The following is a 26,290-nucleotide window of genomic DNA, read 5'->3' on the forward strand; positions in this document are numbered from 1 at the left end:
AGGAGACTAGGAAGGAGAGAGGAGACTAGAAAGGAGAGAGATGAGAGAGGAGACTAGGAAGGAGAGAGATGAGAGAGGAGACTAGGAAGGAGAGAGATGAGAGAGGAGACTAGGAAGGAGAGAAGGGAGAGGAGACTAGGAAGGAGAGAGGAGACTAGAAAGGAGAGAGGAGACTAGGAAGGAGAGAGATGAGAGAGGAGACTAGAAAGGAGAGAGATGGGAGAGGAGACTAGAAAGGAGAGAGATGGGAGAGGAGACTAGGAAGGAGACAGATGAGAGAGGAGACTAGGAAGGAGAGAGATGGGAGAGGAGACTAGGAAGGAGAGAGATGAGAGAGGAGACTAGGAAGGAGAGAGATGGGAGAGGAGACTAGGAAGGAGAGAGGAGACTAGGAAGGAGAGAGATGAGAGAGGAGACTAGGAAGGAGAGAGGAGACTAGGAAGGAGAGAGATGGGAGAGGAGACTAGGAAGGGAAGAAACAACATAGTGACGTGTCATTAATAAGAAAATAACGATGTGTGAAGAGCTTGAGAAACAGCCCTCATAAAAAACACATTGGAAATGTTTGACTTTATTATAACGTTTTTTATTTTGCATGGTCTTTACTGCAAGGGGGAAAGTGTACGTATGGCTGGGCACAGAAAAATCAACATAGGAAACTATGACTTCTTGGCATTAGTGTGACAAATTCCCACACAACATGGAATCCTTTGGGATAAGAGAGTTCCTGTCACTGATAAACAGAAACCAATGGACACAGCAAACAAAGGGCCTGGATCCCCTCGAGGAGAACAGACACCTAATTACAGCGATATGTCAACACCTAACTGTGTGAAGCGCCCTTTCATACCAGGAAACCTTCAGTCACCCAAAGAAAACAAGTTTCACGTGGAATCAAAAACCCCAACGACAATGTTTGACGAGAATGCTTCAGTAACATCTAACGACTAAACGTCTTGTTCAACACACGTTGTCATGATACAGCACAGAAAAAGGGACAATGGGTGTTTTGTTTTTTTTTACTTGGGATACAAACGTAAACAATATTTAATTTGGTGACCTAAGGGCTCCAAAAGATTCGGCTGGAATGCTAAATTACAAACAAACTAGTTCCCTTTAATTGTGTTTCGCTATCCCTGAGAACCTTATTCATAATGACAGAAACCAAGTCGTGAATAATAAACAAGTTCAGCTACAAATAAGCCATTAAATATTTATAGTGGCCGAAGCATGGGAGCTGAAAACACACAGCATTAAAACTAATGATGGTGGTTGTTATGCTGCCAGAAGTGGGAGGGGTCTGGAGACTTAATGACACGGGGATGCACTACGGATTCATCCTCCCTCTGAATGTGATGGAAGGCGTCGGGAGAGCAGCGTCCCAGCTGACTCCAGTCCGAAGCACGGCAGGCAGGCACACAGCGAGACAACAGTGCTGCCATTTTGGCTCGTTGGTGTCGTTGGGCTCTGCAGAAAGTGGTGGAAACGCTACAACTAAAGCCCTGAATGCCCCACAGTGTAAACCAGAGGTCTGATCGCCCCAGCAGCTCCCTGCACTGTGTGACAGCAGAGGGGATCTTGGGATATCGGGTGGAATCCTTGATTACTTTGGCTGACAGAGGGAAGGTTCATGTCTTGGACATTTTATGAGCATCATGCAATATTCAGCCTCCATACTCTCCCATGCTTATTCTCCTCTGCAGCTTTGAAAGTTATCATTTGGAAATGTATCACGGGCAATGGGCGAGAATATTTGGCATTTCATGTTTTTCTTTCACGTGCTGGGGTCCATACCCGGAGCCCCGTGTGAGGGCAGCCGGCCTCTGAATCCCTTCCACTTCTAGTCGCTGCGATTCCAGCTGGCTTTTTTTTTTTTTTTTTTTTTTACATCTATAAGGCCACAGTTTGAAGCAAAACTAAAATGAAGTCATTTGATCTAAAAAACGAATAGGAGAGCCTGGAACCATTCAGAATATTGACCCTTTGGGCCCCGATCACACTGAGACGCAAATGTGGATTCAAGCAGACGTGGAGGTGGTGATGTTGCTCTGCTGCTAATGCTCAAAAATTAGTTGATAACATACTTGAAAAAAAAAAGGGTGAAGTAATTTCATCTGCATTTGTCCGTTCCTACCTCATCTACCAGCATCAAACAGGAAGGATGTGGTGAAGTAGTAAAGCTTAATTTGATTGGCTGCCTGTCCCGAAGGAAAACAAAGGTTTTGTGGGCGATGCGTGTCATTGTGATCGGGCCGTGGCAAAGATTCCCCCCACTTTATTGCTACAGTATGTAATTCCAACAGCAGTACTAGCAGTTATCTCCCCACTGATCTGCAGGATGACAAAGTAAATATTCTGGATGGTTCTGGACGTGAGACATGAAGATATTGGACCCAACAGACGTGTTTCGATAATCAGACACACATCAGGGTTGATGGGACTGGACTAGGACCCCTGTGGAGTGACGGACAGTGACCACCACCACCACCACCACCACGGGTGTCGACCCCCACCGGGCTCAGCAGGGGTCCGTATTGCATAGATAAAGTATAGGGTGTCGCTTTTCACATATGTCGTCACAGTGTTTGGGCAAACCAAAAGAAAAAGAAGAAAACACTTTTTTGTCTGTGTATTTTCTGCCCATCAGAATCTCCATGGAGAAAGAAGTCTCAAGGTCTTGCTGCAGGTACTCTGTTGGTCTTATTACAAACATCATCGCCACGGTATAAAAAAATAGCCTTTTGCTGAGGTCATCAAGTCTCCCACGTCAGTGCTGATTGGGCCCTTGCCAGGGTCAAGGGTCACAGTGCAATGACAAACTGTGCAGTGTAACTCCCCCGCCTCAGAGCTCCTCCTTCCTCTTGGCAGCCTTCTCCGGATCGCGTCCTCTCAGGCTGCGCATGAAGCTGATGAAGCCCGCTTCCTGTGGAGACACGTTACACAGTTAGGGACACATTTTAGTCCCAGCAGAGACCCGTTCTCATTCCCAACTATTAGTCACTGACGTGGTTAGGTGAGTAAAAGATCACGAGTTGAGTTCAGATAACTGTTACGTAACATAATACTTTCGGACACAAGCAGTGGTCTGCTGGGTCAAAGTCCTGTTTGTGTGACCCATCCACGCACCCAAACCTCCTCCTCCATCATAATAACAAAACGGCTCAATTTTAACTTGTGTATATTAACATTAAGAGCATAAACGTTCCTTCCACCTTTAACAACTTACACGTTACTAAACCAATTTTACATTGAGGTGTTTGAGGTGTGCTCTTTCTAAATGTCTTCTGAATTTGTTGGGTTTCATTGAATGTGTCACTGTGGAATAATCGCTGCCCGTCCAGCTGAATGTGGAAAAGATGGACCTGCTGCAGAGGGAAAACACATTAAACACACACTGGTCTCGTCCTTTCCCAATGCCTTCACACTTCACACGGCTTTTTTTCTTCTTTTTTACATTTGAAGCTTTGAATGTCGTCAATATTTCATGACATCACGATCAAAAAACAGGGAAAATATAGTTTTGTTTTCTTGTGATTATTATAATATTATTATATAAATGTAATGTATGCTGTAAGATTGTTGCTGACGGTTGACCACAGTGAGAATGTGTTTTTTGAAAGGCTTAACAACAACAAATGTAATCACCACTATTACTGCTTTGTACATGTTGAAGTCTCAGATCCACCAAGAAACCACCGTCCTGTCTGAGTTCATAACATCACCCAGAGGTGCTCGTTGGGTTTCACCAAGATTCACTGGATCTAACAAGACACACGTCAGCTGGTTTACTACAGCTGGATGAACCCAAAATAAACTATTTAGTTTTGATTTAATAGCAATAACCAGAAATAACTCCATAATGATGGTGTTTAGTAAAATGTCATGCTTTGTTCATTCTGTCTGCAAGACGACAAGCTAACAACTTTTAAAATGCTTGTTTTCTGAATGGAGTCTGGTTGATGGGAAACACTCCAAATAAGGTCATCTAGACATAAATACAGCAGAGACCTTGTTGTTTGGACCACAGACAGTCTCTGGTTTCTCCACAGTCTGGTCTGGTCTCTGGACTAATGTGAGCTACTATCTAGACCTCTGGGGGACCACAGACAGTCTCTGGTTTCTCCACATAGTCTGGTCTGGTCTCTGGACTAATGTGAGCTACTATCTAGACCTCTGGGGGACCACAGACAGTCTCTGGTTTCTCCACATAGTCTGGTCTGGTCTCTGGACTAATGTGAGCTACTATCTAGACCTCTGGGGGACCACAGACAGTCTCTGGTTCCTCCACATAGTCTGGTCTGGTCTCTGGACTAATATGAGCTACTATCTAGACCTCTGGGGGACCACAGACAGTCTCTGGTTTCTCCACATAGTCTGGTCTGGTCTCTGGACTAATGTGAGCTACTATCTAGACCTCTGGGGGACCAAAAAACATTTGTTTCCTCCATTGAAAACATTTGTCCACAATCAAACGTGATAAAATCAAGATAGTCAGAACATGAGAGAAATATTTCTTTGGCCAAATAGTTTAATTAGACTGCTGTATGTATGTAATGTACTTGCTTTAGCGTCCATGCAGAAAAACAGCTTCAAAGGGAGGACGAGGTGAGACGTAGCAGCACTTACCCCACGATCTCCGTTGTATCTTTCCACAAACTTGCCATAGTTGTAGTGGTTAAATGTTGGGTAGCCCTCCACTCCTTCCTGCTTACAAAGCTCGTGGTTATCTCCTTTGGTACAGTCCACAGCAGCGTACACGATCTGAGGAAACACAGATACCACCTTCACTGTCATGTGACACAACGGATGCTACAGACAGAGTGACGCCACCATCACTAGTTATTTATTAGTTCAGATTCATCAAAGTCACAATAACACTAATAACAATAACGGATGGAGGTAAAAGTGCCGTTTTAGTGAATGAAGTCTGGTGTCTTTGAAGAGAGCAGATAACAGAGAGGGCTGTCTGACAGCGAGGTATTCTAAATATAGTCCACTTAAAGTCATATTGATTGTTTGAGGTAATAGTACTTTGCTTTGCTTGCGGTCTGGTACTCTGGAAGCCCACGACTAAATAGAACCCTTAAAGGAAATTAAATAGTTCAATATCTAAAACGATCACTAGTGTTCCACTCAGAAATACGTCACCATACGGAAGTTAGGTACTCGAGTTCAAAGCGAGCGAGATTTTGATAGAAACTTACTTAAAGCTTTCTGCTCATATTTCATTCTACTTCCGTTTTATTGTTCACTAACACAGATTTTAAAGTGCAGCCGGCTTTTTTATTGTTTTGGTTAAACTCCCATATTGTTTCTTATCAGAGCAAATCAACTTTATTATAAATGCAGATCAATACTACAAAAATGTACACACAGGGTATTACAAGAGGGCGTGATAGAGAAGTCGATATTCTCCGGCTGTAAAAAGGTGCTTTACAACACGTGCTTCCGTGTATTCAGCTGCTCTGGCAACACTAAAGACCGCTAGCTTCTCTCCAGGTCGCAGAAAAGGGACTGATGCATTGCTGTTCAGCTGAAGTACTTGGAGCGGGCGGTGTGCAAAGAATAAATCACAACAACACAACAATCACTGGGACATAAAAGCAACAAGAGAGATTGATGTTGCGAGGCCGCTGCATTGATTAGTGACGAGCTGCCCAATGAGGCGGAAGCGGCGCCTCGGCCGCTGAGTCGTGGCGCTCCCAGCGTGTCCTTTTGGACAGCTGACGTGTCACCCTCGGTCGGGTGCTGAGCGCTGCACATTCAACGTGTCACCGTGGAATAATCGCTGCCCGGCGAGCTGAATGTGGAAATGACGGATCTGCTGCGGGAGGAAAACACTGTGTTTCCAACTGCGAGGCCACGCTCCAAACTTCTTGTCCTAATTACGAAAAACAAGAGCCTCTCGCTGGTGTTTCTCCCCTGCAAACCCTCACATCTGCAGCATGTTGCTGGATGAGCAGTGTTGTTGAGCAGCATCCTTGAACACACGTTACACCATTCTTCATCTCCGCTCTGCTAATAAAACGCTGCCAACACAAGAAGATGGTCGTGGAGTGGCTGCACGCGGTGCCGAGTCAGCAGGACTGAGGTGTTTCACTTTTTAAAGAAGCTAAACAGTCGACAGAAAATGGAGCTGAACACGGAGCAGAACGTCTGGGTTGGCGTGAGAGAAACGGCTACAACGAGCCACTCCTGTAATCTGTAATCCATCAGACCTGCGCTGCGTGGTGACGGGAGAAAATTAAGCCGTAGAGGAGTTGGCCTTCTTCAACGGTCTGCAGCCAATTCTCTTATTGATCCAACTTCAAGCGACAGAGGAGCCCCACATCACTTCATTGATCCGATAGGCAGATCTGTGAGGAGCAGCACATCAGTGGCCTGCTTGGTCTCAATCAACCTGAGGACTCAGAGCGGGTTCCTGTGGACCACCCTGGGTCTGGTACTAGAGTAGATGCACATTGATCAGGATCAGTTAAAGTAAGAGACCATGTAGGACACTGATGTTTTTTGAATCCTGTATTGCTCGCTCATCCTTCCGTGTATTACCTTCTGTGTGGAGGTTTGGGGAAACGCATCCATCGGGTTATTATGAACCAACCAATAATAATAAGTTGAGAATGTGTTGCTCACTTTGCAACTTTAACAAATGTTTAAATAAGAAGGCAGTAAAGAGGTATAAAACTGAAGAATAATTATTATTCTCTATAAAATGTTTGTAATGAGACGGGTCCAATAAGCTTCAGCCCACATCTTAACGTCAACGTTTGTTTGTTTGTTGTTTTGTCTTTGTTTCCCATTTAACTTCATGCCTTCTTGTTATTTATTCTCTCTCCCTTTTGTAAAATTGTTAATAAGGACTGAAATGAATTACTACTACTGCATATGTGTTGAATAGTTTAAACAGGAAACAGTGAATTAACACAGCAAATTGAACTGAAACGTTCTGTAGATAAAGCAACTAAACAAAAACATTTAAAACATGATATATAATGTATAATATTTAGGAGATCTATGATATTATTTATCTCAGTGCTTTTCCTTAGTTCTGCAGAGTTAATTTATTCTATATAACACTTGTTTTTATCTCTAAAAGGCTGAAGAAATGACGTGCATCATTGTGTCTGTGATGTGATGCTGGCTGGATTATTCTGCTCGGTGCAGCTAGAAAACATCTGTCTCCACCTCTGGATCTGAAAAGTGAAGCGAATCCTCTCTGGTTGTATAGAAGTCTATGAGAAAATGGTCCTACTTCTCTCTCGATGTTTTATCTCAGTAAACATTGTAAACATGAGTTTATGGTCTCAATCTCTAGTTTTAAGTCTTCTTCAATCCAGCATGATGTTCATTTAGTACATTATGGTCCATTTGGAGTCAAACAGACCAGAAAGCACGGGATGCTTTAGGTCGCCGCCACGCTACCAATGCTGTTAGCTACGATGACTTTTACACTTAGCTGGAAAGTTGACCTTTACTGAGATAATAAATCAAAATACAGATTCTATACAAAATACACTAGATAACATAGAAACACAATATCACATGGCTGTGATGTGAAAATATATAGAATTAGCACTAGTGGTCGACTGATATGGGTGTTTCAATGGAGATGCAGATATTCAGAGCAGGGCGGCCGATGGATATGTCATTTGTGATGCAGATAATATGTGTTTTATTTTTTACATCAATACAAAATACAGTACTTACTTAGTACTTAGTCACTTTAGGAACATTTCTAATTAACACTCTGAGGCACGGCATGTTGGGGAAAAAAACCTTAAAAAAAAAAAAAATCCACTTCTCAGATGAAAGCGTTTTCTTATTATAGTGGCAACACACATCGTTGGAAACAAGCAGTTACAGCTGATGTGTGCTTTTAATGCTGCTATTGATTAGAGTTTGGGCTCAGAAACCCGGCACACAGCCCCCCCTGCTGTCCTACACACAACGTGGACTTGTAATTGTTTGTGTATTCAAAGCTGCAGCTGAGCTCTTGTTTGTCTCTGCTCAATGAGACGAAGGCAGCTAATACACTCTGATCAACTCTGGCCAGGTACAATACACCGCGGCTGGGCTTTGTAAACAGAGAGGACTGCCGAGTAAACACGTGAGCAGCTCTCAGGATGTACTCTGGTCCAGGGTCACGGCCACTGGAGGGACAAGACAGGGAAGAGATGTTAAACCTCGGTTTTTATAAACCCTTCACGGTTACGAGCTCTCTAGTCTGGCAGCTTGTGGAGGTTTCATCACCGTACGGATCCAAACAGCACAGCTGCTGAGGCAGAGCATTAAAGTGGATCTATGTTCCGGGCTCTGATGTATTTCCCAGTAAAACAGGATCGGGGCGGGACATGACACTGGGAGGGGTTTGATTTTATGGTTGAAAAGATTAAAGATCAAAGTTGCAAATTGGTTGGTTGGTATGAGCTGATGTAAGCACGCGTCATTTGTTTTCCAGGAAGAACATTATTGATGTACTTTTACATTTTCTCAGCATATATTGGGTACATCCTAAGTCTCTGATTTGATATTTCCTCACTAGAACCAGAAGTCGTCCTGGTCCTCCATCTTGAAAGCCGTCTCAAAGCTCAGATTTGGGCCCCGAGCAGCCTTCACGGGAGTCTTTTAGAGGCACGCCCCCTCGCTAGATATCAGTTATTGATTGGACGCTGCAGCTGATCCGACTGATCTGATTCATCTCATCACCCACGTGAAGATCGATAAGTGATTAAACTCAAGAGATAACTTTCATATTTGATTAGTTTTCCGATTCAGTTTCTTGCTTAACAGAAGGTCTGAACAACAAATCACTATTATTTATGAGAAAGATGTCGCACGTGGCCCAAAACCAAGGTACGCACCGAACCGCTCCACCCATATCTGTGATGTCAGACAGGACATGTGCTCATTGCTTTGTTGCTGACGTACTGATGTGTTCCACTGTTTACTCTCCGAATGAAGGAATCAACACGTGTGAGTTCCTGGAGCTGCAGACGGATTGCAAAAACATTTCCAGATCATCGGCTGAGGTTTAACGTCGCCAGGAACTGTTACAAAGGATTGCCTCAGACTAGCTTGCCGAGGACACGTCACCGTTTCACACCATCTGACAATGATTTAGAAAAATTCCAAACAAATGAGAGAGGAACATTGCCTGACTACTATTGGCATTGGTTTAGCATCCCAATGAAACTATAAAACCTATTTCATGTTATGCTTTAAGGTGAGTGGCACTCTGAGATGATGAATGGGAGCGAAGAGTATCGCCAAGTTTTTCCAGGCTGTGCGTGTGAGTCACGCAATTAAGGCGGTTTGGAAACACTGAGCCCTGCAGTCAGAGGGTATTAACAAGGAGAAGCAGCAGTGGGAGGGTGTCGGGACACGAGTCCGGAGGGAGAAGGAATGAAAGGGAGTCGAGATGATGGAGGACGAGCGTGTCCTGTTGTGACTGTGTGAACCTCCGACGACCTCACAAGTGCGCCGGAGATTTGATGAGATGGCGTGGGCTGCAGCCAAAAAAGTGGAATTCCTGACTCCTTGTAAGTTTATAAGCTGCGAGGTTTGAGAGTAATGGCATCACAAAAGTCAGACATGGAGAGTACGCAGTAAGTGGCTGCAATCACTCTGCAGGCCTCTCTGCTCATTTCACAGGAGCATGAAACTCTTATCGGACGCCTCTCGAGCCGCCAGCAAAGTCAAAACATGCGTGTGTGCCGAGGACAAAAGAATAAAAGAGTTGATTGTAGAAGCATTTGAGCATTGAAATGAAACGTGACTGCGTTCCGTAGCGGATCAAAAGACCATGCTGGAGATAATGATTGTGCAAAGCCATCAAGCCCAATGAACACGCGTTTCAAGAATGCCTCGACATTCGGAGGAAACGTGCTTGTTTACTTTCTTCCCAGAGAAAAAGGTTTTATTTCTCTGCAGAGTCCTTTCCTTAATGTTGTCAGACAACCGTCATGGACGTTCATTGATGGTGAGGAGCTGCCCTGAGCATTCTCATGCAGCATTCTCCCTCAATACTGGATATATTCAAAACACCGTTGTCGCATTAGTCACTTCAGGCACAAAAACAGGGTCAAACTACCAAAGTCAACACATGTAGAAATGAAAAGATATTCTTTAAGGAATACTTTGCTTCAGAGATTTTTCATGACCAACAACTATTGGGCAAACTGGCAGCATCCAAAACATTTCAAAAGGTTGTTGGGTCGCTTTTAGTGTAGCGGCTAGCAGACTTTCCCTTACCCGTAGTGTCTGCATCTCCTGACAGAACTCCACGTTACATTTCAGCCTGTGTGTTTGAAACAGGGCAGCTAATACCGGAAGTGAGAGCAACTAGTCAGAGGACTGATGGTGGTCTGAATGAGGCCGACATCGATATCTGATATTGGAATGTTTGTACTCCATAACATGGGAATCGGTAGAAGAAAAGCTGGGTATCGGTGGGCTCTAGTTTGGCCCTGACAAGCTGTAAATGACTGAAAACAATCAGCTGTGATATCTGTGCATTCTGTCTGTGTATCTGCGGGTCTTTTTGGGTTGGGCATGAATTTAAAGACCTCAAGACAACACTTGATTAAGGCAGCTTGGAATGGCTGGCCATGGTGTTTCTTCACTTCACAGATGCCAACGGTTCCTCCCTTGTAGTGTGTGAGCTAAGCCCTGACATGTCACTGAACACACACAGATGAGATCAGTACCGAGCCTCTGTTCCAGCTGTGGGCGGTGACAGAAGACCAGCACTGCTCCTCTAAGTGTGGCTGGCTGCTGTGAAAGCAGCTGGATGTGGATGAAAAGCAGCACCAACCTTGCGGTCCTCCTTGAAGAGCTCTGCTGCCGTGGTGAAGTGTGGAACAGAGTTTTTACAGTGTGGACACCCTGGAAGACAAGGACACATGATTACAGCTCATCAGGACACATTAACACCACCACATTTACCCGCACGTCCTCAACAGCACCTTAATGTCACATAAGCAGCTGCAGACATGCACACGGATCAACATTTACTGGACCTGAGACCTCTTCATAAATGTGATGCTTTTACGCCACATTACAGGTGGTTCACTTGTTTGTTATGAGACTGTAAATCCCTTTACTGCCGTCATAAACACTCCCTGCAGCGCCACACACCGACTCCGCTGAGGAGGGGAGGACGGGCTTCAGCAGGGAAACAGTGGAATAACTGCTGGGATGTTTTCCCTTTGAAACGTTTCTTCTTGGAGCCACTTTAGTTGTTATGTTGTCAAGTAACCAGCTTTTCTTCTATTCATTACAATCAAAGGGTTGAAAAAGCGAAAGGTGGGGAAAAAGGCAAAAGCACATCTTACAGTGACGGATGGGTTTTCCAATAAGAAGAAGTAAAAACAGTGGGTGACGGGATAAAAGCTTCAAATCAGAGATGTGGTGACATAACGAGTCACACATGAACGAAAAGGAAGAAAGACTCGTATTATTTCTGTCATCTCTTTGAGGCAGCGTCTTTGTCACACCGCCAAGTTCACTATGCTAATTGTGATTTATTCAGATTATTATCATTAGTTATGTTGTGTGTAGAGTAAAGTACGGTGCAACTTGTAAGAAAATCAGATTGTATGGACGGGTTAGTTCAAATGTGGGTACGCAAACAATAATACAAATAATTACATTTATAATAATACTTATGCTACTAATTATAAGAAGAAAGATAAAAGCAGAAGACGTGGAAGGAGGAAAAGAAGCAGCAGAAGTAGATGAAGAAGAAGTAATAGTTGTGGTTAGGTGAGGTTGATGAAGTTCTTCCACATCAGAGTCAAACAGCTCTCACTGAGATTGAACCCACGTCGCAGGAAATCAACCAAACAGCAAAGCAGAATACTGAAAGGTATCAATTTAGTATTATCAAAATGTCCAAAATGGCCTTTTATTGTTGAGTTGTTGCATTCCCATACACACAGCTCTGCCTTCAACTCGATTATACATCAACTCTGCCTTCCTAAGCCAGCATGCAGCACAGCTCAGAAAGCCATTTCCTGCTCAAGTACCCTTTTATCTGCAACAATAAATGGACTTTAAACCTTTTAAGGTTCCGTCTCAACTCGGAAACGGATATATCATAAAAGACAACAGTGGCGGGGTTTTCCCTCACATCAGGAGGATAGTAGAGGCAAGGACATGAGGATTTCAGCTTCCACATCTCACATGCTGCCTGTCTGCTAATGGGAGGTCTGCTGTTGACAGCCACACCTGCCACTCTCATTTTTCTCCTCCACCTGCAGACCTTCTCACCTGCCTTCATCATGATTACTGACAGGAAGGTGGAGAGACAAGCAGACTGCCAGGGAGATGTTCTGTTTTCACCGTCGCTCACATTTCTTGTATCGCAAAAAGATCTTTCAAATCGACAAATACCATAGGTGTAATTCACGCTACAATTCAAACAGGAGCAAAAAAAATGTTCGTCTCTTGCAGTTGACTGAGTACATATTTATCTTATATATCGTCCCATTGAGAACACTGGAAGAGGTGCGACTTAGCCTCTTTATGATGGCATTTAATGTTCATTTAGGTGAAATGATGCAGATTTCCGGCTAAAAGTTAAGAAGCCAAACTATTGTTAAAAGAGGGACTGTTCTGTCTGAAGCATCACAGCCTCCACGTCTTGGTGAGCAGCTGCATCTCATCAGATGCTCCGTTAGACACGAGCTCCCTCGCTGACAAGACGCCACACAGCAGCATGCAGATGACGGGCAGCAGGTTGCTGCAGCATCTCTTTGTAGAAGGAAGCAGCAACACAGACAGCAGGCGGCAGCTGACCGAGGTCTCATCACACACAAAGGCCAGAGGTCCATGTGTGGATCGATGAGTGAGCCTGAAGACAAGTTCAACGACGTCTCATGGGCCGGACGAAAGGATCGTTTACAGGGCTGACGATGGCTCGATGCAAATAAAATCATAAATCCTTTCAAATTCATTTAGAGATGGTGCAGTGACTGTTCTCTACAGAACGCTGAGTAGCCTCCAACATAAAGACAGTGAAACCAGCGAACAACCTAAAGACCTCCTCCTCATCGTCCCAGCTGCACATATCTCAGCTGTAACGGTGTCTGCTGGTCTGGAGTCAGCGGGAGGTCTACACATTCCTCCTCCATAAATATTGCACGCATGGATTTTACATCAGGTGTATTCAAGGGTCGGATCAAGATATTCTAGACTAGGACCATCCTGGTTCCATGCTGGTTGTCCCGAGGCCCGTCAACTATCTGTAATACCCTGGTTGTCACCACAATTAAAATGATATTATATTATATAACAACAACAATTGCTTAGATGTTGATCAATCATTATTGCCGAACAAATAGAAAAACAAACATCACATGGCTGATAACACAAAATATTATTTTTCCTCTGCCGTCCATGGTGTTGAAAGCTGAAATATTTGTGATGAAAATGCCGACGGTACATGCATAAGAGCATTCATGTGCGCATGCACGAATGTGTTTTTGAAGAGATGTTCACCTTATATAAAGCCACATTATAAACGGTCATTTTTTCCAGTAGCAACTGGGATAAGAGGCGGACCAGTGATGCGTCCTCTTCTCTGAATCAGGTCTATTCTAGTGAGTGAGTCACTCCTCGGTGTCCCCACAGCTTAGGTGGGGTTTCTACTGCACGATGACACGATGAGGAGCTGGACCGACAGACGAGAGTACAGAAAGCACGCTGATTTAAATGTCCAGCAGAGCACGGCTGCGGCGATGGCTGCAGCACATTTACACACACTTGACCTTTTGATCAAAACAGCGGAACACTTTAAATGTAAGAGTTTGAGTTCAGCCTTCAGGAGTGATGAGAATGACTGTGAGCTCTTACAGGGAGCGTAGAACATGACCAGAGCATGTTTCTTCTTCTTCAGCGCCTCCCGGAAATCCTCTGAACCAAGATGGCTGACGCTGGAGGGCTTGTCCTCCCAAGACTGCTCTGGAGGAGGAGGTGCCTGAGGACTGCAGACATGCAGGACAGCAAAGCAAAGCAGGATGTATTACATATACTATGTGGAGGTGAGAAACACACCTTTACATGGATATGTGGTAGAAGTAGTGTACACAGAGATATGGAGTACGTGTAGGTACTTTATGTCAGCCTTATATGAAATGATGTCTGGTGGTCTTTAATCGCCACAGCTGGACTGATGGTTTCATCGCATGTTAATTATGTTTCAGTGACCCTTTCATAGAGGATCTATTACACAAAAAGGATGCAGCTGGAACGTTTAAGCTCAGGACTAAATCACTGTGGACATGAGTTTGAGTCCGTGTCCATGTGTGTTACATGTGCACTTGTGTGACGGAGATGCCTGCTGCGTGTGACTCACTTGTGCATGAACTCAATGATCTTGTCTTTGCTCCGGAGGTGTGGCAGCGTGTACTTCTCCTCGCCTTTCTCAAAATACTTGACGGTTGGGAAGCCGGAGATCTTGAAGCGATCCCCCGCAGCCTTGTGCACCGTGGAATCCACCGCTGCCAACACACCGGGACTCTGGAGACGCAACAACAGCTGGTCATGTGATCTGTCCCACTAGGTGGACCACAGTCATGATACCAAAAGTCTAAAGCTGATACCATGCCCTGCTTAAAAATCTCTATACCGATACTGAAACAGTACCACGGCGGAAATCTAAAAAATAATGGAATAATAGAACATTACTTTTGATTTACTATTTATTTAGAATGTAAATGAATGAATGTATGCAATCATCTGATGTCCCCTATCTTCTTTGATAGTTTGTTCACATTTACAATCAAATATTACATTTAACAGCATTAATTAAGGTCTTTATTGTAAAGTCAACTTAAATTAAATTAACATCCTTCTAGTTAGCTCTGCTCGCTAAATCCGGGACCTGGACTTTATGCTGCTGTTTCCAACGGTAGGGTATCACCATACTTTTCTAGTATCGGTATATAATACAACGCTAACCGACGAGGGATTAACGTGTCATCAATTAATACCAACTACTTCAGAGACAATCATCAAGTTCAACCATTGCAAATAAGCACACACTGGCTGTGAACATCTGGCAAAAGCTCTGCATTAGTGAGAACTATAAATGATATGCTGGGTCTTAAGGGCTCAGGGTGAAAGAGGCTCCAGTCCATCCATATTAGATAATGGCCAGCCTTTTCCCATTGACCTCCAGTGCTGGGCAGAGAGCCACGAGGAGAAGGTCCAAGCGTCGGGCCGGGGGGACGCTCATGGATGAGATAATTGCTGGAGTCACCAGGCTGGAGTTTTATAGGCCCTGCCCCTGGCTGGGGAGTGTTAGATTACCACAGAGGACAGCCTGGCGGAGAGGAACACACCCGACTAATCAGAAACACATCGAGGGGCGGGCTGCAGGACTCTCCCACCAGTGTGCTGGCTGCATCCGCCAAAAGCCTCCGGGCCAAGAGGAGGGATTATTCTAATGTGTTAATGAGGCGCCGCTACACCCGACTACTTGTGCATGCTCACCAGAGTGGGACGTACGAGGACTGAACTACAACACACAGGCACAGTCGTGCATGCTGCACGCAAACACAAGGTCATGAGACTTACGTCTGCGCCCTTGTTGAGTATTTCAGCAGCTTCATCATACTCTGGCTTCATCTTCTTACAGTGTCCACACCCTGAAGGATTCAAATCACACATTAGACAAACTGATAACTATTATCTAACTCTCATTTGTTGCAGCTGTTTTTAATAAGTCAAATCAGAACAAACATTTCTGGTTATAATCCCTCGAAACAGTTGGAATGAACATGCACGTACGCAGGATGTCTTACAGTTTACTCTCCAAATGTGGTCGGTGATATTAGAGGTGTGGATAAAAAGCATGGTATCATGATTTCTTGTGTGGCAATATTGTATCAATCTTTATTTATATAAAGTATTAATATTACATGTACAAATTAAACCTTTTGTTAACGGTTGCTTCTTCAGTTCACTAGATAGTGCCAATGTGTGCTCATGGGTAAAGTCAGTGGGATTGGACTATGAAGTTTGTTCAGTTTGTCAGCGGCATGATATGGACATTGAAAAATTGCATAATTTGCAGTTGAAAAAAGGTTATAAATAGCAATACATGTTCTCGCAATACTTTTAAAGGTATTGGGATAATATTATATCTTATTGTATCTGGTATCGCGGGGCCTCCCACTGCTACCAATATCCCAGATCACCATAAATAACGTGGTGATAATGGTGAATATTCAGACATGAGCGACTTGAAGAAGCTGTCCAGCTTGCTATGACGCAGAAAAGTGAAGAATAAAGCTGGATTTAAAAAATACAGGAAATTTCATGTGAGAAAGAACAGACTCACTCTATTAATGCTTTATTTATGCAGGAGAACATTATGATTTATGATTACCTTGTTAGTGTGAAAGCTGGAAGCAATAGTTCTTTGACATGGCAAACATTACATTGATTATTTTTCTTCCGCCTGTTTTTTCGTCCTCATCTAACTCTTTCCACATTTTTCAAAAGAGAAACGTCATTTAAACATCAAAATGTTCAGCTCAATAATGACATGTGAGCCATTAAAGGTGTTATTGACAACATTGATAACATCAAGCCAGTAGATGTCACACTCGCACTCCCCCTTCCATTGCAATCACGTCACAACACAGCTGTTGCTCGAAGTGCATGCATCCTCAATGGGTTGCCAGTTCTTAGCACTTAGCACTAGGGACTGGTACTGAAATGCCGTCGGCTTACCACCAAACAAACTGGCAACCCCAAAGACTCTTGACCCCTGACTACAGAGATACCATGGGATACCGATGTCATTATTCTATTGGCTCACAAGCCTTGTTAGAAGCCGCAGCCACACATCACACATCTACACAGAGGTAAACAAAACATTAACTTGGGACCCGTCCAAATGTTTTAAAATGATTAATTCACAATCAAAAATCATTTTTCACAAGAAGCGATACTTGTACTACTTGTTTTTTTAAAGTACTAGTTTAAATAAAAACGTCAATATGACCTTTAATTTCCTCATTCATACCTCATGTTATGATGCCGAGTACAGATGCCTCATCACATTTTTACATTGGTTTGTATTAGAAGGAATGTTAAGAGCTAGAGTGGAGAAGAGCTTTAATCTTTTAAAAAAAGAACTCATTAACTCGCTCTTATTCCTACACTGGTCAGTCCTCATACATAATTACACATCAGCAACTTCTGCTCTTTCAAACAATGTCACTGTGGAAGCAAACGGACGTATTTGGCCAGAAGAGTGCGTAGATGTTAGCAAACACCGAAAAACAGAAAATATTTCTACCACTTCACTTTCTTACACATTCAAAGCAGCCATTCAGCATCTAGCATTCACACAATTACTAAGATTGATGTTCAGTACATTATGTGTCCCAGCTGTGTTGCAATAACAATATTTGTTTCTTTAAAAATATGTGCTTCAAACTCTTAAAATGGCACTAAAATGTACTGGAGTCAGGACTCAGCCAGGTACATGGGATGAGCCTCGAATGGTCTTCTTATAGCCCTCTACATAGTCCTCTACCTAGTCCTCTATATAGCCCTCTACATAGTCATCTACCTAGTCCTCTATATAGTCCTCTACCTAGTCCTCTATATAGCCCTCTACATAGTCATCTACCTAGTCCTCTATATAGCCCTCTACATTGTCCTCTATATACGCTCTACATAGTCCTCTATATAGCCCTCTAGCTAGTCCTCTATATAGCCCTCTACATTGTCCTCTATATACGCTCTACATAGTCCTCTATATAGCCCTCTAGCTAGTCCTCTATATAGCCCTCTACATTGTCCTCTATATACGCTCTACCCAGTCCTCTATATAGCCCTCTACCTAGTCCTCTATATAGCCCTCTACATTGTCATCTACCCAGTCCTCTATATAGCCCTCTACATAGTCATCTACCTAGTCCTCTATATACGCTCTACATAGTTCTCTATACAGCCCTCTACCTAGTCCTCTAAATAGCCCTCTACACAGTCATCTACCCAGTCCTCTATATAGCCCTCTACATAGTCATCTACCTAGTCCTCCATATACGCTCTGCATAGTCCTCTACATAGCCCTCTACCTAGTCCTCTATATAGCCCTGTACCTAGTCCTCTACATAGTCCTTTATATAGCCCTCTACCTAGTCCTCTACATAGCCCTCTACCTAGTCCTCTACATAGCCCTCTACCTAGTCCTCTACATAGCCCTCTACCTAGTCCTCTATATAGCCCTCTACATAGTCCTCTATATAGCCCTCTACATAGTCCTCTACATAGCCCTCTACCTAGTCCTCTACATAGTCCTCTACATAGCCCTCTACATAATCCTCTACATAGTCCTTTATATAGCCCTCTACCTAGTCCTCTACATAGCCCTCTACAGAGTCCTCTACATAGCCCTCTACCTAGTCCTTTATATAGCCCTCTACCTAGTCCTCTATATAGCCCTCTACCTAGTCCTTTATATAGCCCTCTACCTAGTCCTCTATATAGCCCTCTACCTAGTCCTCTATATAGCCTTCTACCTAGTCCTCTACCTAGTCCTCTACATAGCCCTCTACCTAGTCCTCTACATAGCCCTCTACCTAGTCCTCTACATAGCCCTCTACCTAGTCCTCTACATAGTCCTCTACATAGCCCTCTACCTAGTCCTCTATATAGCCCTCTACCTAGTCCTCTATATAGCCCTCTACATAGTCCTCTATATAGCCCTCTACCTAGTCCTCTATATAGCCCTCTACCTAGTCCTCTATATAGCCCTCTACCTAGTCCTCTATATAGCCCTATACCTAGTCCTCTATATAGCCCTATACCTAGTCCTCTACATAGTCCTCTATATAGCCCTCTACCTAGTCCTCTATAGTCCTCTACCTAGTCCTCTACATAGCCCTCTACCTATTCCTCTATATAGCCCTCTACATAGTCCTCTACCTAGTAGGGGTGTGAATATTTAAAAAAAATTCTACACGTGTACATGGGGCTTCTAACCGACATGTACCCGGTTACACGTTTAAATTTATCATCTTTCTATGGCAGTTGCACCATATAACCACTAGAGGGTTCTGTTTCCATTCAACCGCCTCCCAATCCCATTAAATCAAAGCCATTCCAGTAGTTATCAGACAAAAACGTTTATTCAACTTTATTCTCGTAAAAAGCCAACACAGAACACCAACCAACAATATAATGTACAACAACACGTTACAATAAAGGCTAAAGTAACAAGCCATTAACAGCTTTTATTTTCAGCAGGACGACATTAGCACATGGAGAGGATGATGAGCGCCGTGCTCTTCTCAAGTCCTCCGCAGCCTATTCTACACAACAGCTGTCTTGCCTTAAAGTGGTCTCGCTGGTCTGAAAAACACAATAATCGGCGCCATTGCGTCCCCGAGTCAACTTGAAGTCACGCGACACTGGCTGTGGCCGCAGGTTTTTTTCAACGTAACATTGTGCCCGATCATGTATGCGGATAACTGCACTCGTGGGAACATTTAATTGTATAGTTAGTTAATGTTATTATCTGAAGCTTTCAGGCAAAATGATCACCCCTAAAAATACTATAGGCGTATATATTGGTGATAAAGGAAAAATGACGTGTAAACGGTTATTAATTTTTCGATTGATTATCCGTGTACCCGTTTACACATGTAGACGCTGACACCCCGACTGCCTTCTACCTAGTCCTCAGTAGTCATTTATATAGTCCTCTACCTTCCTTTCCTCGGCATCTTCATTTACCTTATCTCTTAAGAATAGCCTGCTTGTTTTAATGCACTCACTTGTAGCCTCCCTGTGTTTAATAGTACTTGTTTTAAATGTATTGATTTTTAACCGTATATGTAAAGTGTCTTTGAGATCCTTTGAAAAGCGCTATACAAATAAAATGTATTATTATTATTTATCATTACCATGACTTCTCAGTAACGCTTTATATTTGATTTTTCCTCATGCAACCATTGTAAACAAGGAGCGAATAAACAAATCTTCATTTCTGAATTGGATCCCTTTGTTCTCAAGGAAACAAACTTTTAATCTCTCAGTCAGCCCAAGAGTGACTGGAGTGAATGGATTGCAACAAACAGATACTATTCTAACTACAATATATATATAAATAATTTGACCCAAAATAAACTCTATCTACAACAAACCACAACAACATAGAAGCAGAGAAAGAAGAAGACTGGGGCAGAAAACGGGGCTGGACTACAAAGAGGGTTAGAAATCAAAGTGCAATAAATGATGTTGGGTGTAAAAAAACAAAGAGACAATCCATCAGCATAACTTGTACTCTGGCAGAAGAAGCAGATGGTGGAAGACATTTCTGAAGCATCGTGTTTTGTTTGGAACGCCATCATATTCCTAGTATTACATTTCATATTCAGTTATTCAAAGTGGCGTTGAGTTACTCCCATCATGCAGTGCATGCATTGGCAGTATAGTGGTATAGAAGTCTGTGGCGTTTGTTTGATAAAGAAAGTAATTCAGCAATAAAAAGTCTCTTATAAATAGTTTTAACTTGGTGTGAAACCATTTATTTGTAATCCTTAGTCTTTTTTGAGGTAACTTTAAGCTCTGGAACAAGTTTGAATCTGCAATACAACAATTAAAAAAATCCTTGGTCCTCTTGGTCACGCGATTTTATTGCAAAACAAAAACACATGTCAATATGCATTGCCATTCTTTTACTAAACTGCAGGGAAATCAGGCGTTTTCAGCAACAATCCCCCTAAAAAGCCCCCCAAAATCCTGGAGGGGACGACTCTGCAATGACTGTGGCTTTCTCAGCTTGAGTACAGAAATCGAATTTGGCACGTTGTCCTCTAGTGAGGAAGCAGGCAGCGTTGGTGGTTTGTGTTACTGTATTATCTGGAGCTTGTGTTGTGTCCGTGGCAACATTTCTTCTCAACAACTCGCAGCTCCAAACATAATGAATAACCTCCCTGTAAGGTGTGTTTAATAATACATGAGCAGCGAGCAAACATTTCATTTGTTGATCTCAATCGAGTTAACACAATATTTGACTCAAACAATGTACAAGACTTTCGGTGTTAGGATAGAATGAGAATACGTTTGATCAGCGATGAGCTCGTAACACTGCTGTGCACAGATGCATGAATCTAAACTTGGCACATTTCCTGTGCTGGTAAATTGCCCTTGTCAAAACAGTTCAGGAATTCCTTTATTCAATATACAATGCAGAGCTGGCACAGGCAATAAATCAAGTGTGAGATATGCCTTGTGGAAGGAAGAAAAAATCCACTGCTCCTCTTTCAACTGAGTCACTGTAGTGTGTGATCATCAGATTGTGTTTGAGCTCAGCGGAGAGACCAAGCGCTTAAAGGACTTAGTCTGACCCCGCAAACTGATGAGTAAGAGAGAAAAGCAAATGTCCGTCCTGTGCTCGGCATCAGCTGCATTCAGGACAAATGGTGCATGATGGGATGGTCAGTGTGTATGTGTGTGTGTGTGTGTGTGTGTGAGAAATATTGCTGATTCACACCAGAGGGTTGAAGAGCTCTGAACGAAGGCATCGCTGTAGTTGTATAGAAACTCACTGGGTAAGTCCTAGTGGCTAAGTTCAGACCTGATGACCTGATGACTAATTATGATGGTGATCAGTAAAAAGTCTGAAGTCATGCTTTGTTGTTAGGTCTGTTTGCAAGCAAACAACTGTTAAAATGCTCTTTTTTTTAACTGAGTCTGGTTGATGGGTGCAAGGCTATGCTAACATTGTAGCTGCTCCATCAACACTCCAAATAAGGTAATCTAGACATAAATACAGCAGAGACCTTGTTGTTTGGACCACAGACAGTCTCTGGTTTCTCCACATAGTCTGGTCTCTGGAATAATGTGAGCTACTATCTAGACCTCTGGGGGACCACAGACAGTCTGGTTTCTCCACATAGTCTGGTCTGGTCTCTGGACTAATGTGAGCTACTATCTAGACCTCTGGGGGACCACAGACAGTCTGGTTTCTCCACAATGTCTGGTCTGGTCTCTGGACTAATATGAGCTACTATCTAGACCTCTGGGGGACCACAGACACAGGAGACTTTGTTTCCTCCATTTCTGATTCAACGTCACAGAAATATACTCACACAGCATGACGATGAAGACATGGTGATTAGGGGTGGGACGATACGGGTAACTCACGATTCGATACTGTGACGATATTTGGCCCACGATAACGATAATATCACGATACACGATATCTGCGATATTCGATATATTGCAAGAAATTTCATCAACGATATATCATAGGGGTGGGAAAAAAAATCGATATTGCAATATATTGTTGTGCTCTCTGTCGCAATAAATAAATTGATACACTGACGGCAAATATCGATATTTTGGGTCTACAGGGTTTTTTTTCGGCCGGGTTTGATTGCCTATTTATTCCGTCACGTCGGCGGACCCTCCTCCTCCACCTCGGAGTACCCGATGTCAGAGTCCGTGAGTCCGTGAGCCTCTAAACTCTAGCGCGCCGCTCGGAATCCTGCCCGTAAATAGGCAATCAAACCCAGCCGAAAAGTCGGCACTCATGCCCTCAAGGCTGTGTGAAACCCGCTTGGAGCTCAGACCGGGCAGCGGGCGGCCCTCGCGGATCCGCTCCGGAGAACCGTAAACTCTTAGACGCACCGACGGGAGTCTAAAAAAACCCGTAGACCCAAAATATCGATATTTTCCGTCAGTGTATCGATTTATTTATTGCGACAGAGAGCACAACAATATATTGCAATATCGATTTTTTTCCCACCCCTAATGGTGATGTTGTTTTTTTTCAGGTTTTGGGAGCATTCTTTGGATAGGGTTACTGATGTCACTTTGTCTGTTTATGTCCAGCGTTGTGTGTTGAGCACAAACCAACTAGACAACAGCGTGTAAAGAGACAAGAAGGAGAAACACACCTACTTTTAAGCTTAATGGAGGATTTGGATATCAACAGGTTTTTGTCATCACTGCTTTGAAACAAAAACACATTTTGCAGCATGTATTTAAATGTGACAATCAGCTCCTGCCGTTCCACTTTTCCATGTTTTGATGTGATAAACGATGTGTTGCTAAAAAGGACATTGGTGCGTCAAACACAGCAGAGAACAGCGTAGGCCTGGGATTCACCACCGTGATGAGGATGCGGCGGCGAACAAAGACAACAAACATTAATTGGAATATGAGCGGTTGCATGTAAACAGCTTTGTAGGAATATTATCTTTTGCGGGATAAAACCGGAATATTTGCCACTTGAATGCGTCGGCAGAGGGAAACTTTTGATTCTTGTCCGGAAACATAATCAGGCTCACTCCGGGAAAGAGAGTGCTCAGTCGGAGGCTTTGCAGGCAAACAACCCCCGCTGAGTGCTGTTCAGAGGACGGTGAGACAGGCGGCGCTGAGAGGTGGACAGGAATGCAGGCTGATGGCAGTGGTTGGGAGACCATTAATCTCACTCTGACAGCAGGGCCATTAAGAAACTGCATTGAAGCAGCAAGGCTGCTGTGTGTGTGTGTGTGTGTGTATGTGTGTGTGACAGCAAGAGAGAGAGAGACAGAGATATGCGGTGTAATTGTGTGCAATAAATGTTTGTGTATGGTATGAAAAATGTGTTTGATAGGTGAACAGATATGTGTGTGTGTGTGTGTATGTTTGTGTGTGATGCGCTTTGTTTCGGCTGCCTGCCCTTGGTGTGTGTGTGTGTGTGGGTGACTGGCTGCAGGGCGAGTCAAGTGCAGGTCAGACGCCTCTGCAGCGGTGACACCACATGAGGACAGGGACGACTCGTCTGCTGCTCGGGTTCACACAGACGCCCACTCAGACTCTTTACATATTAAAACCTCCAGTTATTCAGACCCGCTTTCTTCCAGGACAACGGAGACAGCAGTGTTCTCCGTCCACATACAAAGAATCACAGGAGTCGAACAAAGAATATCAAATATGGCGTCAACACACAAATGCCAAGTATCGACCTTTTATGATGTAAACTATTAATATTGCAAATATGAATTATAGCATTTGGTATCAATCACATCTTCAGTGCATTAGATGGTGCTGAGTGTTTTCTGACGTGGTGACGGGTAAAGTCAGCGGCGTTGGGCTATGTTGACTGTAAGAACCAGTGAGGTTTGTCTGGTGCATGATTCAACATTTATGATGCAGTAAAAAAAGTGAGATCAACCAAGTGAAAACAGTATCAAATGCAAAAAATGATATGCTGATATTGCAACACTCGCAACGCAGACCGAATCGTGACTCACTGTAATTATCGTGATTATATTGTATTATCACTATTATGATAGAAGAATCTTTCCTGTAAGTTAGCTTGATAATGTTAAGTGTCTGTGAAACAGTGATATAAGAGAACATATAATGTAAATTTCCTCACTGTTGGATTAATAAAGCATATTCTTATGTTACAATTAACCCAGCAATGCTGCTGTGTGACTGTCGGTTCCTCTTTTTGAGGAACTTCACATTTACTGTAAGTTGGTTTTATTTCTTATGAGGGATCAAGAAAAGTCAAACAGATGTTTGTGCTTTCAGTAAAGATGAACATTTTGTTATTTGACCTCTCAGAACACAGGAGCTGCTGGTCTACCGCCACCTCCATCAGTTAGTGTTGTTAAAAGAATAAATAAAATATACATAATATACATATAAAAAAATAAATATATAGCATTAACTTCAACTGATTGTTTATGTGTCTAAAATGTGTCCACAGCAGTTCATAGCTCTGTGCTGGTCCGTCTGTCTCTACTGGAGAAGAACCTCATACAACCAACCAACTACTAAACATCACACTCATCCCTCCACTTACATGTTACATGTGTATAAAAGCAAAGCTACACATGCAGTCCTCGACCAGTCCCGGTCTGGGGTTCTTATGTAACAGCTGTATTTACATTCCAAACAGACTAACTTGAAAAATGAAGTGATGTCACTTGGCTCTTCCTACTCGGAGGATCATGTTTACAACGCCGGGACATTTTGCCAGGAGTTAGTTGAACTATGGTGCGTTTTCCGCAGTGAATAATGAGATAGTGGATGCTGCAGTGTGAGAGGGTTCAGGAGGACTTTCTTTTTTTAATCACTTTAACAGCTGGAGAGTGTTTGCCCTCTGGGTGGAGTGCAGCGCTCCCGGCAACCCGGGGGTATGAAAACTCTGCAGTATGTGATGAAATTGTGAAAAACAATGAATCATCATTATGGTGAAAGGTATGGGAAGAGGACCCTCATCTTATTGATGCATGCATTTCTACAGAGTGAGAGGAGCACGGGGGGGAAGCGAGCAGCAGAATGAGGAGGTGAATCGTAGGTGGAGGTGATGTAGTCGTGAATAAAGAGGAGAAAAAAAAGAATGAAAGGTTTAAAAATAGATGGCGTCGTGAAGTTGTGGCACTCCGAATGCGTTACTAAACAGGGTGAATACATTTGCATGATTTCACATCTAACAGCTAACACGCAGGACGACTGAACCAAAGCAAAGCATTCTGGGACTAGAAGAAAACACGATGACAAAAGCTGGCATGTTAAAAAACGTGTGCGTAACAACGGCAGTATGGTGCGTGAATAAAAATGGACTAGCAGGCTTATGTGAAGCATATGGCAGCCATGAAGCACTCTGCTGCGAGGAGGAGATGATGTTTGATATAAAAAGCTAGGGTTACTGCAGCCAGCTTGTCCCAGGGTTGGTTTTTCTTTTCCAGTCTGTTAATGCGGAGCATGACAGTGAAACAGAGATTTTATTTGTGTGACTAAATAAGAGTTCAGCCCCAGAGAATCTGCAAGACAATGTTTTACACAGCGGGAAGGAATGCAAAGTTCCTCCGACACACTGCTGCACATATTTTACTAGTTGGACTGTCATTCTGAGGCTGAGGAAGGGCTGGTTAAAGGACAGCAATACTCTCCTGGTTTATTGTCAATACGTTCACTGAGAAGACCAAAGCTAGCAAAGTATGTATAACAAGGTTCCTACACCTTTTCCAAAGTCACATTCAAGCACATTTCAAGCTTTTCAAGGTGCATTTCATGCTTTTCCAGCACCTTCCAGCTGTAGTAAACTCCATATTTGTATCCAATCCAATGGTCAGTATTCAGTCTACTTATTATGTCACTTGTTCATCACATTAAATGAGATGTTATTGTCCTCTAAACAACCAACATGATGTTTGGAGACAGCTTTTTACAGAAGGACCACAAATGAAAGGAAAACTAATTCTACTAACAGATCCACAGAAATATAATCACCAACTATTTTCATCATCTGTTCATCATC

The 26,290-nt window shown here is 43.2% G+C and overlaps 1 protein-coding gene across 1 annotated transcript in view; it reads right to left on the reverse strand.

The window, feature by feature from the left end:
• Nucleotides 1–2,628: 2,628 nt before the first annotated feature.
• Nucleotides 2,629–26,290, reverse strand: part of pdia5 (protein disulfide isomerase family A, member 5) — a 71,176-nt gene continuing 47,514 nt past the window's right edge. Inside the window, exons 12-17 of the mRNA XM_084022582.1 lie at nt 15,580–15,650; nt 14,357–14,520; nt 13,855–13,985; nt 10,814–10,884; nt 4,627–4,761; nt 2,629–2,923 (exon numbers count right to left, since the gene is read on the reverse strand). Coding sequence (XP_083878708.1) covers nt 2,843–2,923; nt 4,627–4,761; nt 10,814–10,884; nt 13,855–13,985; nt 14,357–14,520; nt 15,580–15,650 — 653 coding nt within the window. The 3' untranslated portion in view covers nt 2,629–2,842. The remainder of the gene's footprint in view (nt 2,924–4,626; nt 4,762–10,813; nt 10,885–13,854; nt 13,986–14,356; nt 14,521–15,579; nt 15,651–26,290) is intronic.

Source organism: Eutrigla gurnardus, assembly GCF_963514095.1.
Source record: "Eutrigla gurnardus genome assembly, chromosome: 12".
Taxonomy (NCBI): Eukaryota; Metazoa; Chordata; class Actinopteri; order Perciformes; family Triglidae; genus Eutrigla; species Eutrigla gurnardus.